This window comes from Engraulis encrasicolus, unplaced genomic scaffold, assembly GCF_034702125.1.
Source record: "Engraulis encrasicolus isolate BLACKSEA-1 unplaced genomic scaffold, IST_EnEncr_1.0 scaffold_27_np1212, whole genome shotgun sequence".
Lineage (NCBI taxonomy): Eukaryota > Metazoa > Chordata > Actinopteri > Clupeiformes > Engraulidae > Engraulis > Engraulis encrasicolus.
This window is the reverse complement of record NW_026945566.1, coordinates 1274370-1292716: the sequence shown is the minus strand read 5'-3', so window position 1 is coordinate 1292716 and position 18347 is coordinate 1274370. Positions and strand designations below refer to the sequence as shown.

The 18347-nt window shown below is 44.8% G+C and overlaps 1 protein-coding gene across 3 annotated transcripts in view; it reads left to right on the top strand.

The window, feature by feature from the left end:
- gpm6ab (glycoprotein M6Ab) overlaps positions 1-18347 on the top strand; it is a 75934-nt gene that overhangs the window by 17616 nt on the left and 39971 nt on the right. For 2 of the 3 annotated variants that reach the window (XM_063193012.1, XM_063193014.1), the window contains exon 1: positions 5136-5476. The exons of the other annotated variant lie outside the window; for it this stretch is intronic. In XM_063193012.1, the coding sequence (XP_063049082.1) occupies positions 5440-5476 (37 nt within the window). In that variant the 5' untranslated portion in view covers positions 5136-5439. Of the gene's footprint in view, positions 1-5135; positions 5477-18347 lie in introns of those variants that run through there. 3 annotated transcript variants of the gene reach the window in all.

The following is an 18347-nucleotide window of genomic DNA, read 5'->3' as shown; positions in this document are numbered from 1 at the left end:
GTACGTGTATGAGTATGTAGAGTAGGTGTGTGCTTATGGACACTAGAGGCCAAAAAGAGATGGGTTTTAAGGCGTTGTCTAAAGATGACCAGCGAAGGGGCATTTTGAATGTGGTTGGCTAGGTAGATTGTTCCAGAGGAGTGGGGCAGCTACATGAAAGGCTCTGTCACTGGCGGCCTTGAGTCTGGTGCGAAGGATGCCTTTAAATGCCCATGATGACATCATTAAACATTCCAGACAAAACATTCATGTGCATTCCATCTGCTTGATTGTTATGACTTTATTTAGCGATGATACTATAAGACAGGCAGAATAGTATACTTATACTGTAGGATGACTATCAACCAATTTCGAATGACGCCTTCAGGGCTGATAGTATTCAGGCTCCATGCCTGATTTCAGGCTTGACAGAGTTTGCAAGAATAAAAACATTGATAGTAATTAGCCATGAGGTTATTCTTATCTCAGAAAGCGTTTACAGGTTCAGGGTTTTCTTCTACTATCAGGCTTGAATAATGGTCATACACAGGCTATTAAATGTTTGAATAATGTGTCAAAATAGGCCTACGTTACGTCACTATGCAGTATCTTGTCGTCGTCGTTAGAGCAGGAGAAAAAGTTCAGGCTCAGGATTTTTTTTCACTATCACCCCTGCGCCTTACTATTGCATTACTATATTATTAAGTCCACACATATCCAGTCTGCAGCGTACTGTGCTCATGAGACACGTGTCAGTGGATAAATGATCTATGAGGACATCAGTTAATAATGCAAAATCATTACTTTGTAATTTCCACAGTGCATGGGTGTAGATTTGTGACCGTGTTTGTGTATGTCTGTGTGTGTGTCCGTGTACATGTATCTGCTCTCCTGTGTGCCTGTGTGTGTGTGTGTGTGTGTGTCTGTGTCTGTGTCTGTGTGTCTGCGTGTGTGTGTGTGTGTGTGTGTGTGTGTGTGTGTGTGTGTGTGTGTGTGTGTGTGTGTGTGTGTGTGTGTTTTTGCATATTGGTAGCTCATTCTGCTCATCTGGCATTCATGTACCAGGTCTCTCTACCACGGTGCATTACACCTTGTAGTTTAGACAACATACAGTATTGTTGCTATTGGCTCTGGGAATGAGGGCTGGTGCTGGGGCTGATTCATCTCCCTAAGGACTCCCCCATCACTAGAAACAGCCAGTTTAGCATTTCACCAAATGAAAAGGCACAGCCAGACATCATTTTCCGACTGTAACCGAAACCCTGGAAGATAGATTACATGACCGGTCTTATATTACGCGTTGAAAAAGGACAGAGCGCCATTTAATAATTTTGCCGTGATCCATTAGATTTGGGTTCTCCGTGCTGCATGAGGGAGAGCCAGATAGGGTGCAAGGATGGATTACTGCAAGGGCCTACCGGGCCCAGGCCCAGGGGCCCAAGAGTCCAGAGGGCCCTGAAGCCCAATCCTCTAAATTTCCATTCTCATGTTGTGTAAAATCACACTTTTAACAACTCTATTTTCACATGTTTTCAGGGGAAAAACACCTGAATGCCCAACAATATAGGGTCTCTAACATCTGGAGGGGGCCCTTTCTTGTTGTCTGGCCCAGGGGCCCATGGAGTCATGATCCGTCCCTGGTTGAGGATCAATAGCCACTGTCTGCATCTAAAGCAACATGGCCCCGTGTCCGCCCCGAGATGAATGACTTTCAGCGTGACACACGGACTTCACCTCCGTAAATCATGTCTGATTTGTGTTTTAGCGACCAACGCCAAATGAGTTATTGATTGGAGGGAAACTTTCCTAAGTCATTTTGGTGAGTTTCATATTATAAGGTAGGCTGTCTAATATTATTTTGAGTGCGTTTAGATCTATTCATAGTATGTCCTTCTATAATGATACTTTATCGAGTATTCTTAGATGGTGAGCAGTGATTGTTTATAGACTGTGCAGCCATGCAAGTGTTATCCAGCAGTCAAACCTTGAATGGTGTCGTTGCCGGTTGTCATTGCACGTTATCCACTACTCTGTAACTCAAGTTTGGCCTCTATAACAAGAAAAAGGCAGAATTGTATTATCTTAAATGGGCAGTACGTTTTTAAACCACCATGTGTGTAGACTTCGACATTTAAAACAAGTCTGTTTTTGCCTCATTGCTCCAACAGCTTTTCCTCCTTACGAGGAGCTATAATCATTAAGTTCCATGAGGCGTAAGTGCACATCAGTGCAGTCACTCACAAGTATATATAATTATTACAATGGTTGTTGCTCACTCACTTAATGCATGATTTAGAACCATGAAATTGTGTTCAAATCTCTGTTACCGTTCAAATAGTAGGTCTGAACTGTATATTTTTGAACCTAGGTGTATTTTGAAAGGCGTCAAGAGTGCTATGTTTGCTTAAAAAATACAAGTATTTTGTTATTGACCTGAACCAGACAATAGATTATGGCCACACACACACACACAAACAAACACACACACACACACACACACACACACACACACACACACAGACACACACACACACACACACACACACACACACACACACACACACACACACACACACACACACACAAACACACACACACACACACACACACACTTGGGCCCACACACACACACAATACACAATTGCGTCCACACACACACACACACACACACACACACACACACACACACACACTTGGGCCCACACACAGCTGCACACCTGCACACACGCACAGACACCCACACCCACCCACGCACACACACACACACACACACACACACACACACACACACACACACACACACACACCCACGCACGCACACACACACACACCCACACATACGCACAGACACCCACACCCACCCACGCACACACGCACGCACACACACACACACACACACACACACACACACACACACACACACACACACACACACACACACACACACACACACACACACACACACACACACACACACACACACACAGGAATAGCCATGCCCTTCTATGACCATATAACCACATGATCTGTTTGAAATTACTGTTCAGTAGTTGTAGAGTAGAGAAGAGTAGAGTTGAGTACTTTTATTAATCCCGAAGGAAATTAAGGTGTCTGTCAGCATACATAAATACACAAATCCACATACACATAAATGCACAATACAGTAAAAGTATATCGCCACACACGCTCTCTCTCTCTCTCTCTCTCTCTCTCTCATACACACATCCTCTCTCTCTCTCACCCCCCAACACACACATATTGTCACACACACACATTGTCACACACACACACACACACACACACACACACACACACACACACACACACACACACACACACACACACACACACACACACACACACACACACACACAAGGTCCTTGTAGGGCATCATGTTGCATACATACACACAAAAAGTTAATTATTGTGCATTGTAGAAGTCCCTCAATTTACAAAAAAAAACAACCCATCACAGTGCAGACCTCAATTTCATGTCATAATTAGATTGTATAGGGGAAAACATCTTGACTCTGCTTTCCTAAGCAGCTGCAATAGTATGCAATAGGGTAGTATATGAAGAGTTCAGATGCAAAACCCCCTAACTCCATTTCTGAAGACCTGTACTTCTATATTTTTAGAGAACCCCGTTGTTGGTTTGGTTTACATTCATGTACTTGATAATACATATAAATAGTTATATTACATAAATAATAAAACAAATATATGCAATTTTGATAGCTTTGTATTAATGAATTAAGATTATTTTCTGAAAGGGCACTTAGGGGGTTTTGCATCTGAACTCTTCATATAGCCTACATAAATGAAGTATGATGTTTTTTAATCGTATCTGTGCGTGCGTGCGTGCGTGCGTGCATGTGTGCGTGCGTGCACGTGCCTGAGAGAGCGAGAGAGAGATAGAGAGAGAAAGAGACAGAGAGAGACAGAAGGGGTGGGGGGAGTTGGGGGTGCTGGGTGCTGTTGTGAGGGGTCCAGTGGTCCATCCCCTCCATCTGTTCGGAGTGCAGCAGGCTCCCTCTCAGTAGAGAGTGTCTGCACCACTCAACGGAAACCCCACTCTGTGTCACAACACCTGTCCTGCCCTGAGTCAAGCAGAGCAACACTAAAAGCCCTCCTCACATCTCTCCTCTCCCTCTCTCTGTACTGTATTTTGGTCTGGTTGTGGACATTCATTTTCTGACACAGAGGGTGCATCCCAATATGTGACCTTGCCTCCTCCACTTGCCTCCTCCACTTGCTTCTCGTCATGATTACATCACTCACAACAGCATTATATTTCAATATCTTGCAAAAGCTCAATTGTAAAGTCTTTTTCTCATTTGCAATTGGGATGGTGAATGAAAAACAGTCCCTCAAAAGTTGTTGTGGCGAGGCTGACAGCTGGGAAACTTTATCGTTTTCTCCACGGAGGAGGGGCCAGGAGGCGGGACGAGGAGACAAGCACAAGTGGAGGAGGCAAGGTGGCATATTGGGATGCACCCAGACACTCTGCGCCACTGCAGCATGGATGTCTACAATTTAATGTTTTTTTGTTTTTTTTGGCTAATTCACATTATCATTGGCTAATACTGTATCTTGCCTATAACAAATTATTCCAGGTGTTTGAGAATCTTGGTCATTGGGAAGAAGAGAGGCAGTCCTCTACCCTGCCAGAAGAAAATGTACACTGCCCTGCACCAGTGTTTGCAGATGCAGACTGATATTTCTGGCAGTCAGTTGTGATGCAATAAAAGTAAGGCCCATTGCATTATTGTGAACAGAGCACTAATTGCCTTGACTCCCCAGGGGCACAGGGACCAGGGAAGGCGGGGACCTTACCCGTGCCGTATGTGTGTGTGTGTGTGTGGTGGGGGGGGTGCGTGCGTGCGTGCGTGCGTGCGTGCGTGTGTGTGTGTGTGTGTGTGTGTGTGTGTGTGTGTGTGTGTGTGTGTGTGTGTGTGTGTGATTACTCACACGCGCCTCTGCATTGTTGTCGGTTGCGCTTTCTCCGCCAATGGACAACAATCGAGAGGAGCTCGCTAATCTTCACGGACAAGCGGTTTCAGAGAGATCAGTGGACGCGCGCAAATCCTAGGTTGACAGGTCAGAGAGAGAGAGAGAGAGAGAGAGAGAGAGAGAGAGAGAGAGAGAGAGAGAGAGAGAGAGAGAGAGAGAGAGTCTGTCCGCGACAGACGAGCTGAGCGACAGAGACGCAGAGATAGAGAGATAGCAGGCAAAACAGAGCGAGAACTCCCCGCAAGTAACTAGTCCTCCAGTCCGCACACCAGCTTTCAGGAAAAAAGAAATCAGCGCGCGCACACTCAACCGCACATACACACCCAGTCACTGGCACACACACACACACACACACCCTCTCTGACACACGGAGGTGTAACCGTCTTATCGAAGGCTTTGTTGAGCAGAATATAGAGGACAGCGGCTTCGGACGCAAACCTAATCACAATGGAGGAGAACATGGATGAAGGACAGAGCCAGAAAGGTACCGTGAAAGAAAATCTGACCGTTTTATAGTCACCGTTTTACTGTCGTTCGATAAGGTACACCAAAGAGGTACACCCAAATGCACTCGCATCACTGATGTTCGCAGTGCTGGAGCATCGTTATCAAAGACACATGGGTTTTTTTTTCTTCGTAAAAAAGGAAACACCTCATGTAATCACATTTATTTGACACAGAGAAGAACTCGAGGGCGCATTTTCATGTCCTTTGTTTATATGCCCGCATCTGATAGGGCTGCACGTTGAATAGTTGATGACATGCTGTTAAAATAGCACACTGTTGACTGGGACAGGGTACGGGCTGGTAGCGGCATGGGGAAAACTGGACAGACTTTAGGAATGGTTCATTTTTCATTCATTGGTTCTGTCCTTTCACACCTGTCTTAATGGGTCTGTGACTGGGACCAAGGGATTTCCTCTCTCTTTCCCCATCCAGACCTCAATCTATCCGTTTGCCTTTGTCTTTCTCTTTCACTTTCTCTGGCTGTCCGTCCATCTGCCTGGTGATTCTATTATTAATAACTCTGTCATTACAAGGAATTCTGCAGTTGTGATCACCCTGGTTGTCTTCAGCCCTTTGTCCCATTGACAGTTAGTTGTTTTGAGGGCTACCACTGGTGTAAAGAACAGCCGTACCATGTATGTGAACATATCTATGTGTATGTGTATGTGGACGCGCGCGTGCGTGCGTGCGTGCGTGCGTGTGTGTGTGTGTGTGTGTGTGTGTACATACGCTGGTGTGCATGCGCATCGATGTTTGTGTGCTGAAGGAAAAGGGCTTGAAGGCTGGGTGTGTTTTTGCACAGTGGAAGAGCAGTGCTTTGCATTCTCCATGACAGAAGGCTATATACCTTGATCTCTCTGTTTTCATGAAGCATGAAAGGGGTAGTGGAGGGAGGGGAGTGTCATGAATTATCAATACCTCGATAAGCCCGCGTTCAAAGCCCCTTTTCTAGAGATATACTGTATGTGCAGTCGACAATGGCAAGGGGAGTGTGCTGAGAGTGTGCACGGATTTGCACCTCCAGTACAGTGTAATAGCATGAACCGAATAACGAAACGTGATTGCATTGTGAACAGTCTATTTAGGAGCCGGTATGGGACAGCCACAGTACAAAGAGATTGATTTGTGTGTTCTTTGGCTGTCCTGATAGCTTCCACTCTCCTTTAAGTAACCGCTCAGCTCACTCATTAGACCTGACCCACTTTTATTCAGAAAGACAGCAAAAAACAGGCCAGCTGTAAACATGCAGACTTTTTAAATAACAAATCTGGTACCTCTGTCTTTCTGAAACTCTGACTACCACCATTCTTTCTTTCTCCCCTCTTTTTCCTGCCTCTTTCCCACTGTCTTGTGTTACCTGGGTGTGAAATCACAGCTGTTGATGGGTATGTTGCTGTACGTGTATAACCCTTGGTGATGTTCCAACGAAACACACCTGCCCTGGCTGGTAAAACTTTGCCATATCCTACTGTTCTATAGTTTAGAATAACAGTCTGTCTGAATAGTCCCATAACACAGACAGGGCATGAGGCATTGGTGTAGTTTTCTCTCTGTCAGTTCCTCCAGTATCTAGCACAGTGACTGCTCGCATCCTTTTCAAATAGTTGCAAACAGTCAAAGAAGCAAATAGTGACTTTTGTCCCTGTTTCTGTTAACTTACTGAACGCAGGTCATTAACAACTACCATCCTGTAATGCCATGTATGTGGGTGGTGGGCTGTGGTGGATATGCACTTGAGTGTCTCTATGTATGTGTGTGTTTATTGTTGTTTTTGTTTTGTTTTTTGGCGTCATGTGTATCGGTGTTGTGTGTATGTGGCAGCTATGTATGTCCAAGACAAATTTCCTTCGGGACTATTAAAAGAATCTTGAATCTTGAATCTTGAATCTTGAGTGAAAGGGGTATCTGAATGGTACCTGCTCAATTAGGCCACACCTTTTCTAAGACTGAGCTCCGGGGTCCTTCTTTGAAATCACAGGTGTGGGTAGGCTACATTGTTTTTACCTGGATATGAGGTGTAATGGGATACATTTGACAAGAAATTGGGTACTGCACAACTTATTTACTTTCACCAATGGAACTACTCGTTTCATGCCTGTAGGCTATGTTGCATGTATCACTAATATGGGTCAATGTAGCAGCACTGATGGTGTTGGTAAAGGATTGACTACACGTCTGTTTGTAGTAGCCTATGTGGAGTGGGTGGGGTTAGAACAGTGTTTCCCAACCTTTTTTGTCTTGTGTACCCCTAAGTCTTTTCGTTGTGCCATGAGTACCCTCAAAGTCAAGTTTTATATCGCTTTCTCCATGCTAATATAACTAAGCGCCATGTATTTGTTAAAATGACAATTTTCCAAGTGCCCCCTGCAGTGTGCTCGCGTACCCCTAGTGGTACACGTCCCCCTGGTTGGGAAACACTGGGTTAGAAGATGTAGAAGATGCAGGAGAGGGTAGAGCAGAAGCATGGATGGAGAACACACTTGTTATTCTGTCAAAGGTCTTGATGTGGCAAGTAGGATAGATTGTGTGTGTGTGTGTGTGTGTGTGTGTGTGTGTGTGTGTGTGTGTGTGTGTGTGTGTGTGTGTGTGTGTGTGTGTGTGTGTGTGTGTGTGTGTGTGTGTGTGTGTGTGTGTGTGTGTGTGGTGTATGTGGTGTGTGTGTGTGTGTGTATGCGCATGCGTGCATGCAGTGTGTGTGTGTGTGTGTGTGTGTGAGAGAGAGAGAGAGACTTAACTCTTCTCACCTTACCACATATGCACATGGGTTCTCTCACACACACACACACACGCACACACACACACACACACACGCAATGGCCTTGAGCAACAGAGAGGTGATGGTCATATCAAAGCGTCAAATGATGGCTGTGGGTTCGTGCCTAAATTAATCATTTATCTTTAGCAGGTGGCAGAGAGTGGCAGAGTAATGCCCTTCTATGCTGCCCTTAAGTGGATCAGCAGACAGATGAGCCACCGTAATATAAAGAGCATCATCATCTCTCTCTCTCTCTCTCTCTCTCTCTCTCTCTCTCTCTCTCTCTCTCTCTCTCTCTACCCCCCCCTCTCTCTCTCTCTCTCTCTCTCTCTAACCCCCCCCCTCTCTCTCTCTCTACCCCCCACCCCTCTCTCTCTCCCCCTCTCTCTCTCTCTCTCTCTCTCTCTCTCTCTCTCTCTCTCTCTCTCTCTCTCTCTCTCTCTCTCTCTGTCTACGTTAATTTCCACCTCTCTTCTTTATCACAAAGAGAAAGGTGAACCAAGAAAAAAAAAAATGTGAATGGCATACTGTATACAGAATAGCATCTTTATTTCTCTCTCTCTCTCTCTCTCTCTCTCTCTCTCAGAGAGAGAAAGAGAGAGAGAGAGAGAGGCGAGTGAGCAAGAAAAAAAAACAGACGGGACATAACATCAGCAGTGGAGGAGACAGAGAGGAAGGCAATAGTGATTAGGAGGAGGAGGATAGTGTAAGTGCTGATGATGATGATGGTGAAATTGACAATCAGTTTGTTTTAGTATAATATAATGACACCCATGTTGACGGACGGGCCTTTTTTTCCGTAATTTGCGCACCACAATTTATTTCCCATATGCATAAACCAATGGTGTAATCATCAACATAATAACCACTGACAACAGTGCATGACATTTATTCTTGAGCTTTAGCACTATGTATCTAATTAGAAAACCAAAGTACTCGATTGACTAATTATATTCCATCTGAGTTTGTAAGCCAGTTTCTGGCTCGTCTATCAAGTGGTTTTAATATGGACGCAGGGATCGATTAGCTTTCTGCTCTGGATACAGTGAGCAGCCAGTGAAATTAAATACCTGTGCGGGCACTCTGCACTCCCCAGCTCCATCAATCAGTGAGGGCTTGTTGCTCACCGCATTCTCTCAGAGGCACTAAGACCCGATTGATCCGCGACCGTCTGAAGGAAATCACAGGCCAGGTCAGTTGCAGGCGGCATCACTTAGCCAAGGCTCAGATTTACTTTAGGTATTGCCCTACTTTCCACACAAGTAACCTATCCCAATCGAATCTCATGCACATCCAGAGACTGGTTTCGGGTGCAGGTTCAAAAAACTTAATCCATAGGTAGTGAAGAAAACCGCACACTGATGAGCTTCCATTTAAGCCATTTTATTTTGTGACGTCTCGGCAAAAATACTGAATTAAACCAATATAACGCAAAACACGCCCACTCAATGCAAAAGCGTGTGCTCAAGTTGGGTCTCCTAAGGGGGCGTTGTCCCCTACTTCTTCTTCTCTTGTTGAGGTGTTTGCGCAAGACGTGCGCTACCGCCATCTACAGCGCTAAGGGGACTTCATTGATTCTCAACCTCAGGACTCCGAAGGTCTCCAAACCGAAGGTCTCCTAAAGGGGCGTTCACCCGACATAAAGTGGATACCGGAAAAGAAACAAAATGACGCTTCTTGTTAGATCCACCTTCTTTGGTCTCGGGCCACCCTGGCCCTTCCTCATTCTTAGGAAGGGTCAGGGTGGCCCGAAACGTCACAAAATAAAATGGCTTGAATGGGAGCTCATCGGTGTGCGGTTTTCTTCACTACTTTACACACAAGCCATTCATTATGCACAGCTGACTAATGGGCGTGCTCTTAGTGTCGTAATGTGGTGACGTGTAATATTATTACCGCGTTGTGGAGTTGTGAAGCACGTCAACATTCAGTGTTATTATCATCCCAACACCTACAACATATTGATACATAAGTGAGCTATTGATGTTCTGAAAAATGCTCTTTTACTCTCTCTCTCTCTCTCTACATTTATCTTTTCATTCTCTTTCTCTCTCTCTCTCTTTCTCCCTCTCTCTCCCTCTCTCTCTCTCTCTCTCTCTCTCTCTCTCTCTCTCTCTCTCTCTCTCTCTCTCTCTCTCTCTCTCTTTTGTGATGGCAAGGTAGCCATAAACACTTTCATTAACTGCAGTCAATCACAGGCCAGTATGAGTGGAGAGACCTGCGCTGCGCTGCGCTGCGGGGCCCCATAAACCCGGACCACACGGCCATGTGTCAGCTGAGCTCACCTGGCGGAGGACAGCGGCGCCGTAAAGAGCCCGGCCATCTCATCATCATGGCCCCATAATCACATCAGGCCGCAGAGCTAAGCCGTCAGATCAGAGCTATAGGGTTAGTGGTGGGCTGCCTGACCTGTTGGGTGTAGATTAGCTGGGTGCAGCTTGGGGAGAAAAACACTAGGGCTGCACAATTAATCGAAAAATAATCAAAATCGTGATAAAATAGTGAAATCGAACTCGTGATTTTAATCGTGATTTAATCGTGGCAATAGTGACCTACTTTTGAGAGCGTCCTTGAAGCCAGAACATACTGACAGGCTGGTGTTTCTGGCCAGAAATCTGTCCACTTAAGTTTCATGCTATTGCCTTTACATAATTATTACAATTCATTTTATTTTGCTCATCCCGTATGTAATTCATTCTTGGTTATATTTCATCTTGTTATAATTTTCAAAAAAATCTGTAAAAATCAATAATCGTGATTAATAATCGTGATTATGATTTTGACCAAAATAATCGTGATTATGATTTTTGCCATAATCGTGCAGCCCTACCCACACACGACCCTGACAAAGACTGTGTTGGTCGAAATGCGTCGGGCAGTCCATTTGCTTTGAAGAAAAAGTTTTTAAAAATATATTGCAACCGGAGTGCCACAGTTTCCACCTCTTTATTTTTTGTTGTCTACTACCCTCTGACTGTTAGAGCACCCGTGTTGGAAAGTTTGGATCCTTGCAGCGCTTCCGTTTCTCCTTTTTTTCTGAGCACCCAACCATGATGATGTGAGACATTTTCACATTTGCACACACAGACAAGGAGAGGGAGAGAGAGAGAGAGAGAGAGAGAGAGAGAGAGAGAGAGAGAGAGAGAGAGAGAGAGAGAGAGAGAGAGAAAGAGAAAGAGAATGAAAAGATAAATGTAGAGAGAGACAGATAGACTGACAGACAGACAGACAGACAGACAAACAGCATTCAAATAACACAGGAAATTCAGTTAATTTCCTTGTACATTCATACAGAAAATGTAGCCAATGATGGGTGGTATGAAGGATATGGGTGGTATGAAGGATAGTGATAGTATGGGGCATAGAAAGAGAGAAACACACAGCAGTGGACCCAGAAGAGGGCCAAGCCAAGCGACTAGTTGTCACGATCTGGACTTTGTGTTGTTGTTTTGTGGTCATGTTTCACTGTCTTACCACACCTTGTTCGTCCGAAAACCCTGAGAAGTTTAGTAAGTGTCTTGTTTCTAAGTTTAAGTTTTCTGTCTTCTAGATTAATGTTTTCCCCCTCGTGGGTTTTTGTTTTGGAATTAATCTTCGTTACATTTGGTCCTTTTGTAGTGCTTTTTAGTTAAATAAAACCCCAACCTTTCCCATACCGTCGTTTGTGTGCTGCATTTGGGTTCTCGCTTTGAAACTCTGACACTAGTACATCACCAGTGTGTACTGGTGTACTGCTAACAGTGCTGCCCAGCCATTCGCTCGCTCAGAGCCGAAGGCTATTGGCATGCTGTGAAACAGTTGCTTTCATTCCGGATGGTGACCGAGTGTCTTTCTCTTTGTGACACAGAAAGCCTTAATTATGCTGGAGTGTTTAATTAGTGCTCGGAGCTAGGGATGGGATATCGGTATCGGTGTATCGGTATCGGGTTCAGATATCAACATATTTTCAGAGATCGGATCGGATCGGAATTTTCCCAAAGTATCGGAATTTTCAAAGGACTGATATTGAGCCAGGTGTAATGTTAATTTGAAGTCATAACACTTGCATATTAGTTTTCAGGATGGGATTGTTACTTTTTTTACTTGATATTTTCACTTATGAATTGGTTTCCTGTTCTTCTGACTTCCTTTTCTGATCAAATAGTCATCTTGGGCCTACCTCAAGTTGAAATTCATGCATATATGAGGTTTTGGTATTGGATCGGAGTAGTATCGGTATCGGCAGATATCCAAATTTAGATATCTGAATCGGATCGGAAGTGAAAAAATGTGTATCGGTGCATCCCTACTTGGAGCCAGAGCCAGACCTCACCGGCCAAGGGTCAGGTCAGGCTCCCCTTTATGTGGGTTTTCTCTGATTTCCACGAGGATCTTATTTTTTATTCTTCTACATGTCAGTTGCGCTGACAGTGCTATTGCTGGTGCAACAATGGACAATTTGACACAGAGCTTGAGGGAAGAGCTCTCATGTCAGGGCTTTTTTGGTGGCAGCCTCACACTGTGTTGATGGATACATATGGCTGCCTGGTGGAAGAAAAGAGAAAGATTAGAGAGAGAAAAAAAGACACAAAATATGTCCTGTCGTGTTAATGTCATGGGCAACAGCATTATTGTCATGCAAAAATATGTACACAGATTTACTGAAGCAGCTCATCTGTGACTGTTAAGATCCTGTCAATCTCACTGTTTTCTATGCACTTGAAGGCTTTGGACACTAGCTGGGCACACAATGATTAATTACCTGTTTAACATGTGAATAGGGACTGCCGAGGGCGTGTTTGTGTCTCCATGTTCAACTGTACATGCTAGTGGTTTTCACCGTGCACCCTGGGTCACCTTTTGTCCTTTTTGTTTTGGGGCATTCTAGTTTGTTTTTCCACACAAATGCCGAAGAGGACCTTCGGGGCACATACCCTAGTCTAAACCAAGCCAATATTTTACTACACAGATGATTAGTTTTTTGTCACAGTGGAGAAATTTATGCTGCAGAGGACTGACTTTTCTCCTGGAGTGTCTGGAGTACAGTTGTACTGTAGGATGCAACCCATACGGCTCAGATGTATTATTTTACAGCACAGATTGCATTGCAGACCACTTCTTCGGGTTGGCTCATTCTTTGACAGGCCACAAACACAGCTGTTTACTACAGAGCCAGTCAAAACAAACTGCCGACTGTATTCAGTAATGGGGCTGTGACATGGCCAGCATCCCATGCCAGCCAAAACGAGAAGGCAGACAAAATCCCATCCTCCCTCAAAGTCTCTCCATAAAAAAGACAATTGCATGTGAGCCACAGACTTATGCCCCCCCCACCCCACCCCCACCCTCACCCTCTAGTCAGTCCCTCTACAGATCGTATTAGCCTACTAAATTTCATTTCTCTGCTAATTCATTCTTTCTAATGTGTATGAAATGTGGTTAAACAACCACACAGCTCACCCAGCAGCGGAGTAATGAGAGATAATTAATTACCGCCGGCCAAGACATGATGCAATAAAGCATGCAAGGAGCCCAGCCACTGCCGAGAGCATGGGCACATCACAGGGGGTCAGAGAGCAGCTGACCCCTGATCCTGAGACCCACAGCTGAGGGCATACCAACCTGTGCCACCCAATACAACCATAGCAGAGCAAAAGACACTTGAGAAACAGCTTCTCCCTGATGCATATCAGTGGTGTAGTCTACGTAGAACGTGGTTATACCAGAGAGAGTAGAAAGAGAGAGGTTCCATTGGCCCATTGTTTCCGGGTTCTATTATTGCAAGGGGGAGGGGGGGGGAATCCCCCTTTAGGCAGACCTAGGCAGACCTAAGGACTGTTCTATTCAATGCTAGGAGTATTATGACACGTCCCTTTGGGCAGACTGAAACCTGGTCATGTTAGGTGCCCATAGCAACCTATTACATTGGCATATCTCTATATAGAATCTCTGGGTATACGGAGTATACCCACTTCTAAATAAAAAAGTAGACTACACCACTGATGCATATGAACATTCATGCGTGAGGTTTTGCAACTCATGTGACCTCTATATTACCGTTCAGGGCGCACGAGACAAGAGATCCAGAGATTTTTTTTCCATCATTAACAGTGTCCTTGACCTGTCACGTACATACGACATACGTACATGGATGTTAGATGATTACCAGCAGTCCTAAGTAGGGATGCAAACGATTAATCGATTACTCGACTTTAATCGATCAATGCATTAATCGATTAAAAAAACATTAATCGCAATTAATCGACAATTCAACTGACAAGAAACCCAGGTAAAATGGTCATGAGAAGAGTGTGCGCGAAGAGGGATGTGAATAGTGGGAATATTTAAATCACCCGTGGTCTAAAGAATTTAAATGGAACTCATTTAAATGTAGCATTTTATCTCACTTTTTAATATTCATTTTCAGATTTAGTCTTTTTTTTTGAGAAACATGAAGATTTCGGGGGGAAAACGCCGCTTATCAATTAATCGTAAGTCGATCGATAAGGCAATCAACTAACGATTAATGAATTAATCGATAATTTGCATCCCTAGTCCTAAGAAATCTGAGCCGGTTCAGCACTGGGCTTCAGTGGGTCTGCTCGAAAGATACCAACAACCAGCAGGGTTTGCGACCCGGTGCCTTTGTAAACCCATGTCATTAGTAAAGGTCCTTTGTTACATGTGGGGGATTTCTGTCTGAGCCTGAAGGGGGGCTAAGGGCTTTAGGGGCCACGTGTGTGGTGTGTTGTGACTGCACTCTTGAGGGGAGGCGCTTGACCCCTGAGCATGCACCCCCACCACACCACACCCCACCAACACCCCTCTGCAGCCCCCTAGGCTGTCACAAAGGGCCTCTGTGTACCGAGAGTGACTCTGGGGCCCACACAGCCACAGATCACATTAATAATGCATGCCTTTAAAGAATCCTCTGTTTCTTTCGATTGGTCCGAGGTCCAAAATGCCATGATTTTCACAGTTTGAAAATGACACCACTGCTTTGCACTTTGCTGTGGCTGAGGTATGTTTACTGGGGGCAGTGCTGTAGCTTTTCAGAATATCAGATCCTTTATGCTGTTTGTCGATGTATTTCAACTGTTTTGTATTCATTGCGCATTAAAAGTGAAAGTGAAAGCCCATTGGGAAACTCCAACTCCCATTGTCATTGTGACACAGCACTCCACAGCACACAAGTGAACACTGCACACAACGAAATTGCATTAATGCCTCACCCGTGCAAGGGGGCAGCCCTCAGTGGCGCCCCATGGGGAGCAGTGCGGTGGGACGATACCATGCTCAGGGTACCTCAGTCATGGAGGAGGATGGGGGAGAGCACTGGTTGATTACTCCCCCCACCAACCTGGCGGGTCGGGAGTCGAACCGGCAACCTCTGGGATGCAAGTCTGACGCCCTAACCGTTCACCCATGACTGCCCATAAACCCACATTAGCTCTGTTTAAGGCACATTGTATGAAGTGTAGTAGCAGATGAGGATCCAAACAGATGTTCCTCCCAACATCTTAGAAGGTATCCAATCCACTAATGTGCCCTGAAATAGCAACTTCACTGTTATAGGGTCATAGGGGTAGGGGATAAGGTTACAAACTGAGTAGACAGCCTGTGTTGTTGTCAAATACCAGGAATGTCTTTGTGGAATTTAAATACCTCTCATGACTGTGTGGGACAATGGCACTTCACTTGATCAGACTCAACCTTCTTAATTGTTTAGTTTAGTCAGGCTGTGGTGGTAGTGAGCGACTTTTTTTTTGTTTTGTTTGGGGTTCAGATAATGTGCAGTCTAGTCAATTAGGGGCACTGTTTTGAAGAGCATTGGTGATTAAAGAGAGACTTGCCAGTGCAGAGAGTTCATTATGAATTTGCAATGATTCATTTATGAAAGGTAAATAAATGAAGCGTAATTCTTAGTGCTACAGAAAATCTCCTTCACATTTTCGGTCATTGGGCGAATTGTTTATCCATGTCAGACACAACAATTGGGACACGACAGTGAGAGTTCTCTTACATTCTTAGAGCTATTAAGGTTGGGTTTAATAGTGTCAGCAGTAGCACATACAATAAAGGCTTCCAACTATTGTTTGATGAATAGTCAGTCTAAGGTGTTGCTGGTTGATCAAACAAGTCATTACAACTCAATGGTTTTCCCCCCAAAAATCTAAAACTCAACCAATCCATGCAGAGCATTTAAAATAGTAAGGTTCAACTTATTTTGTACCCAACACGTAGGCTGCAACAAATATTCCCTGTGGTTAATCTCTCTCAGTATTCCTCTCTTGGTATACCTACTTGTTCACTGTGACCATGTGTTGCGTGTTTTGGTGTGAAACAAAGCACGGGCGATTGTAGGATTTTCTGGAACGTAACATAGGCCTACTGTAATCCATTCATTCTGTGCCAGCAGCTCCTGGTGCACTGTTCGTCTAAGTCAGCTCAGCGCTCCAAAGTACACATATTTCAAAATAGGTTGTTCAATCATATCACACATTACACTGAAACCAAAATAGTTTGTGAACTCTTAACATACCTGAATAGCTTTCAATCCTATTTCCCCATTATCCTCCCATGGCCCAAGCGATCTACAATTCCATTCGCTTTTATGTAACGCTTCTGAAATGAGGCAGAACCTAATCAGCCATTTCAAATAGTTGACGAAGGACACCCACCCCTCTGAAATCCAACACTCTGAACAACAAATTCCATGACATTGTAATCTGAAGTGAACATACTAACATACGTAAGCTACTTGCCCCAGAACAGCTTCATGTGAACAAGTGCTAAGCACCCTTTGTCTTTACCAGGCCAGTTAAAAATACAACCCATGTACATGTACAAGTATGTCCAGGCACCAGAGTCAGGGGTTGACTGGTAATCTGGCATACAGGGCATTTTCCCAGTGGGCCGACAGTTCCCAGGGGCCGATAGGCTACTGTTTTTGTGGTTGTCTTCCTGGGGGTTGGCCAGCAAATTAGAGGGGAAGTAATATTGGTCCATCGTCAATATAGACAGTGGATTCAGCCAGTCAAGATATAGTATGAAAATGACCTGTGCGTGTTCAGGGTCGATCTATTCCAAAAAATGCCTGGGCCACTTTTCGGGCCCACTCCAGTGCTGACCAGAGTTGACAGCCAAGATTGGGATCTGACAGGATCGCTTTCATGTCCACATGATTGGCACCTGGCTGTTGCTTTGTGGGATCCTTAGGCGATATTTGCAGGGAGGTTGTCAGCTGCAATCCACCTTTACATAAAAGATGGTGAAACCAATTACAGCCACATAATTACTCTTTCGCAATATCTCTCTCTCTCTCTCTCTCTCTCTCTCTCTCTCTCTCTCTCTCTCTCTCTCTCTCTCTCTCTCTGACCTTTGTCCAGTATCCATGGAGATACAAGCACACACATGGATCTGACATGCTGTAGTATCACAGTGAGTCAAAGAGGGGTGCTGTGCTGTAGGCAGCTAACTGTTGTGTGAAATATTAGCGTTTCTCAGGTGTTCCTATGGGCACTGCTCCTGCTGCGACTGCACCCTGTGTGGTGAGAACGAATTTCCCCTTGGGGACAATAAAGGCTGCTACTACAACTCCCATATATTCAGCCAGGTAGGAAAGAGTGAGCAGTCAGACCTACTGTATTAGAGAAATGTGTGAATGTCAAAAAATAATTTGGAAAGTTATGTTTTGATTGTCAGTTTAGGGATTTTATTTTTTTTTGTGGGGGGGAGGTTGCGAACAGCCAGAATCGCATGCCATTCAGCAGGCCTGGCTGGCAGGGCAGTAATACATTGATGATTATCCTCCATCAGAGCAAGTGGTCATGGGAAAAGGAGGCAGCCTTGACCATGGGCCAAAGGAACAGCCTATGTTTTACAATGAGTGTCCAAGCACAACCACATCCATTAATACACACACGCACACGCACACACACACACGCGCGCGCGCACGCGCACACACACACACACACACACACACACACACACACACACACACACACACACACACACCTCTCTCTCTCTCTCTCTCTCTCTCTCTCTGTCTCTCTCTCTCTCTTTCTCTCTGTCTCTCTGTCTCTGTCTCCCTCTCTCTTTCTCTGTCTCTCTG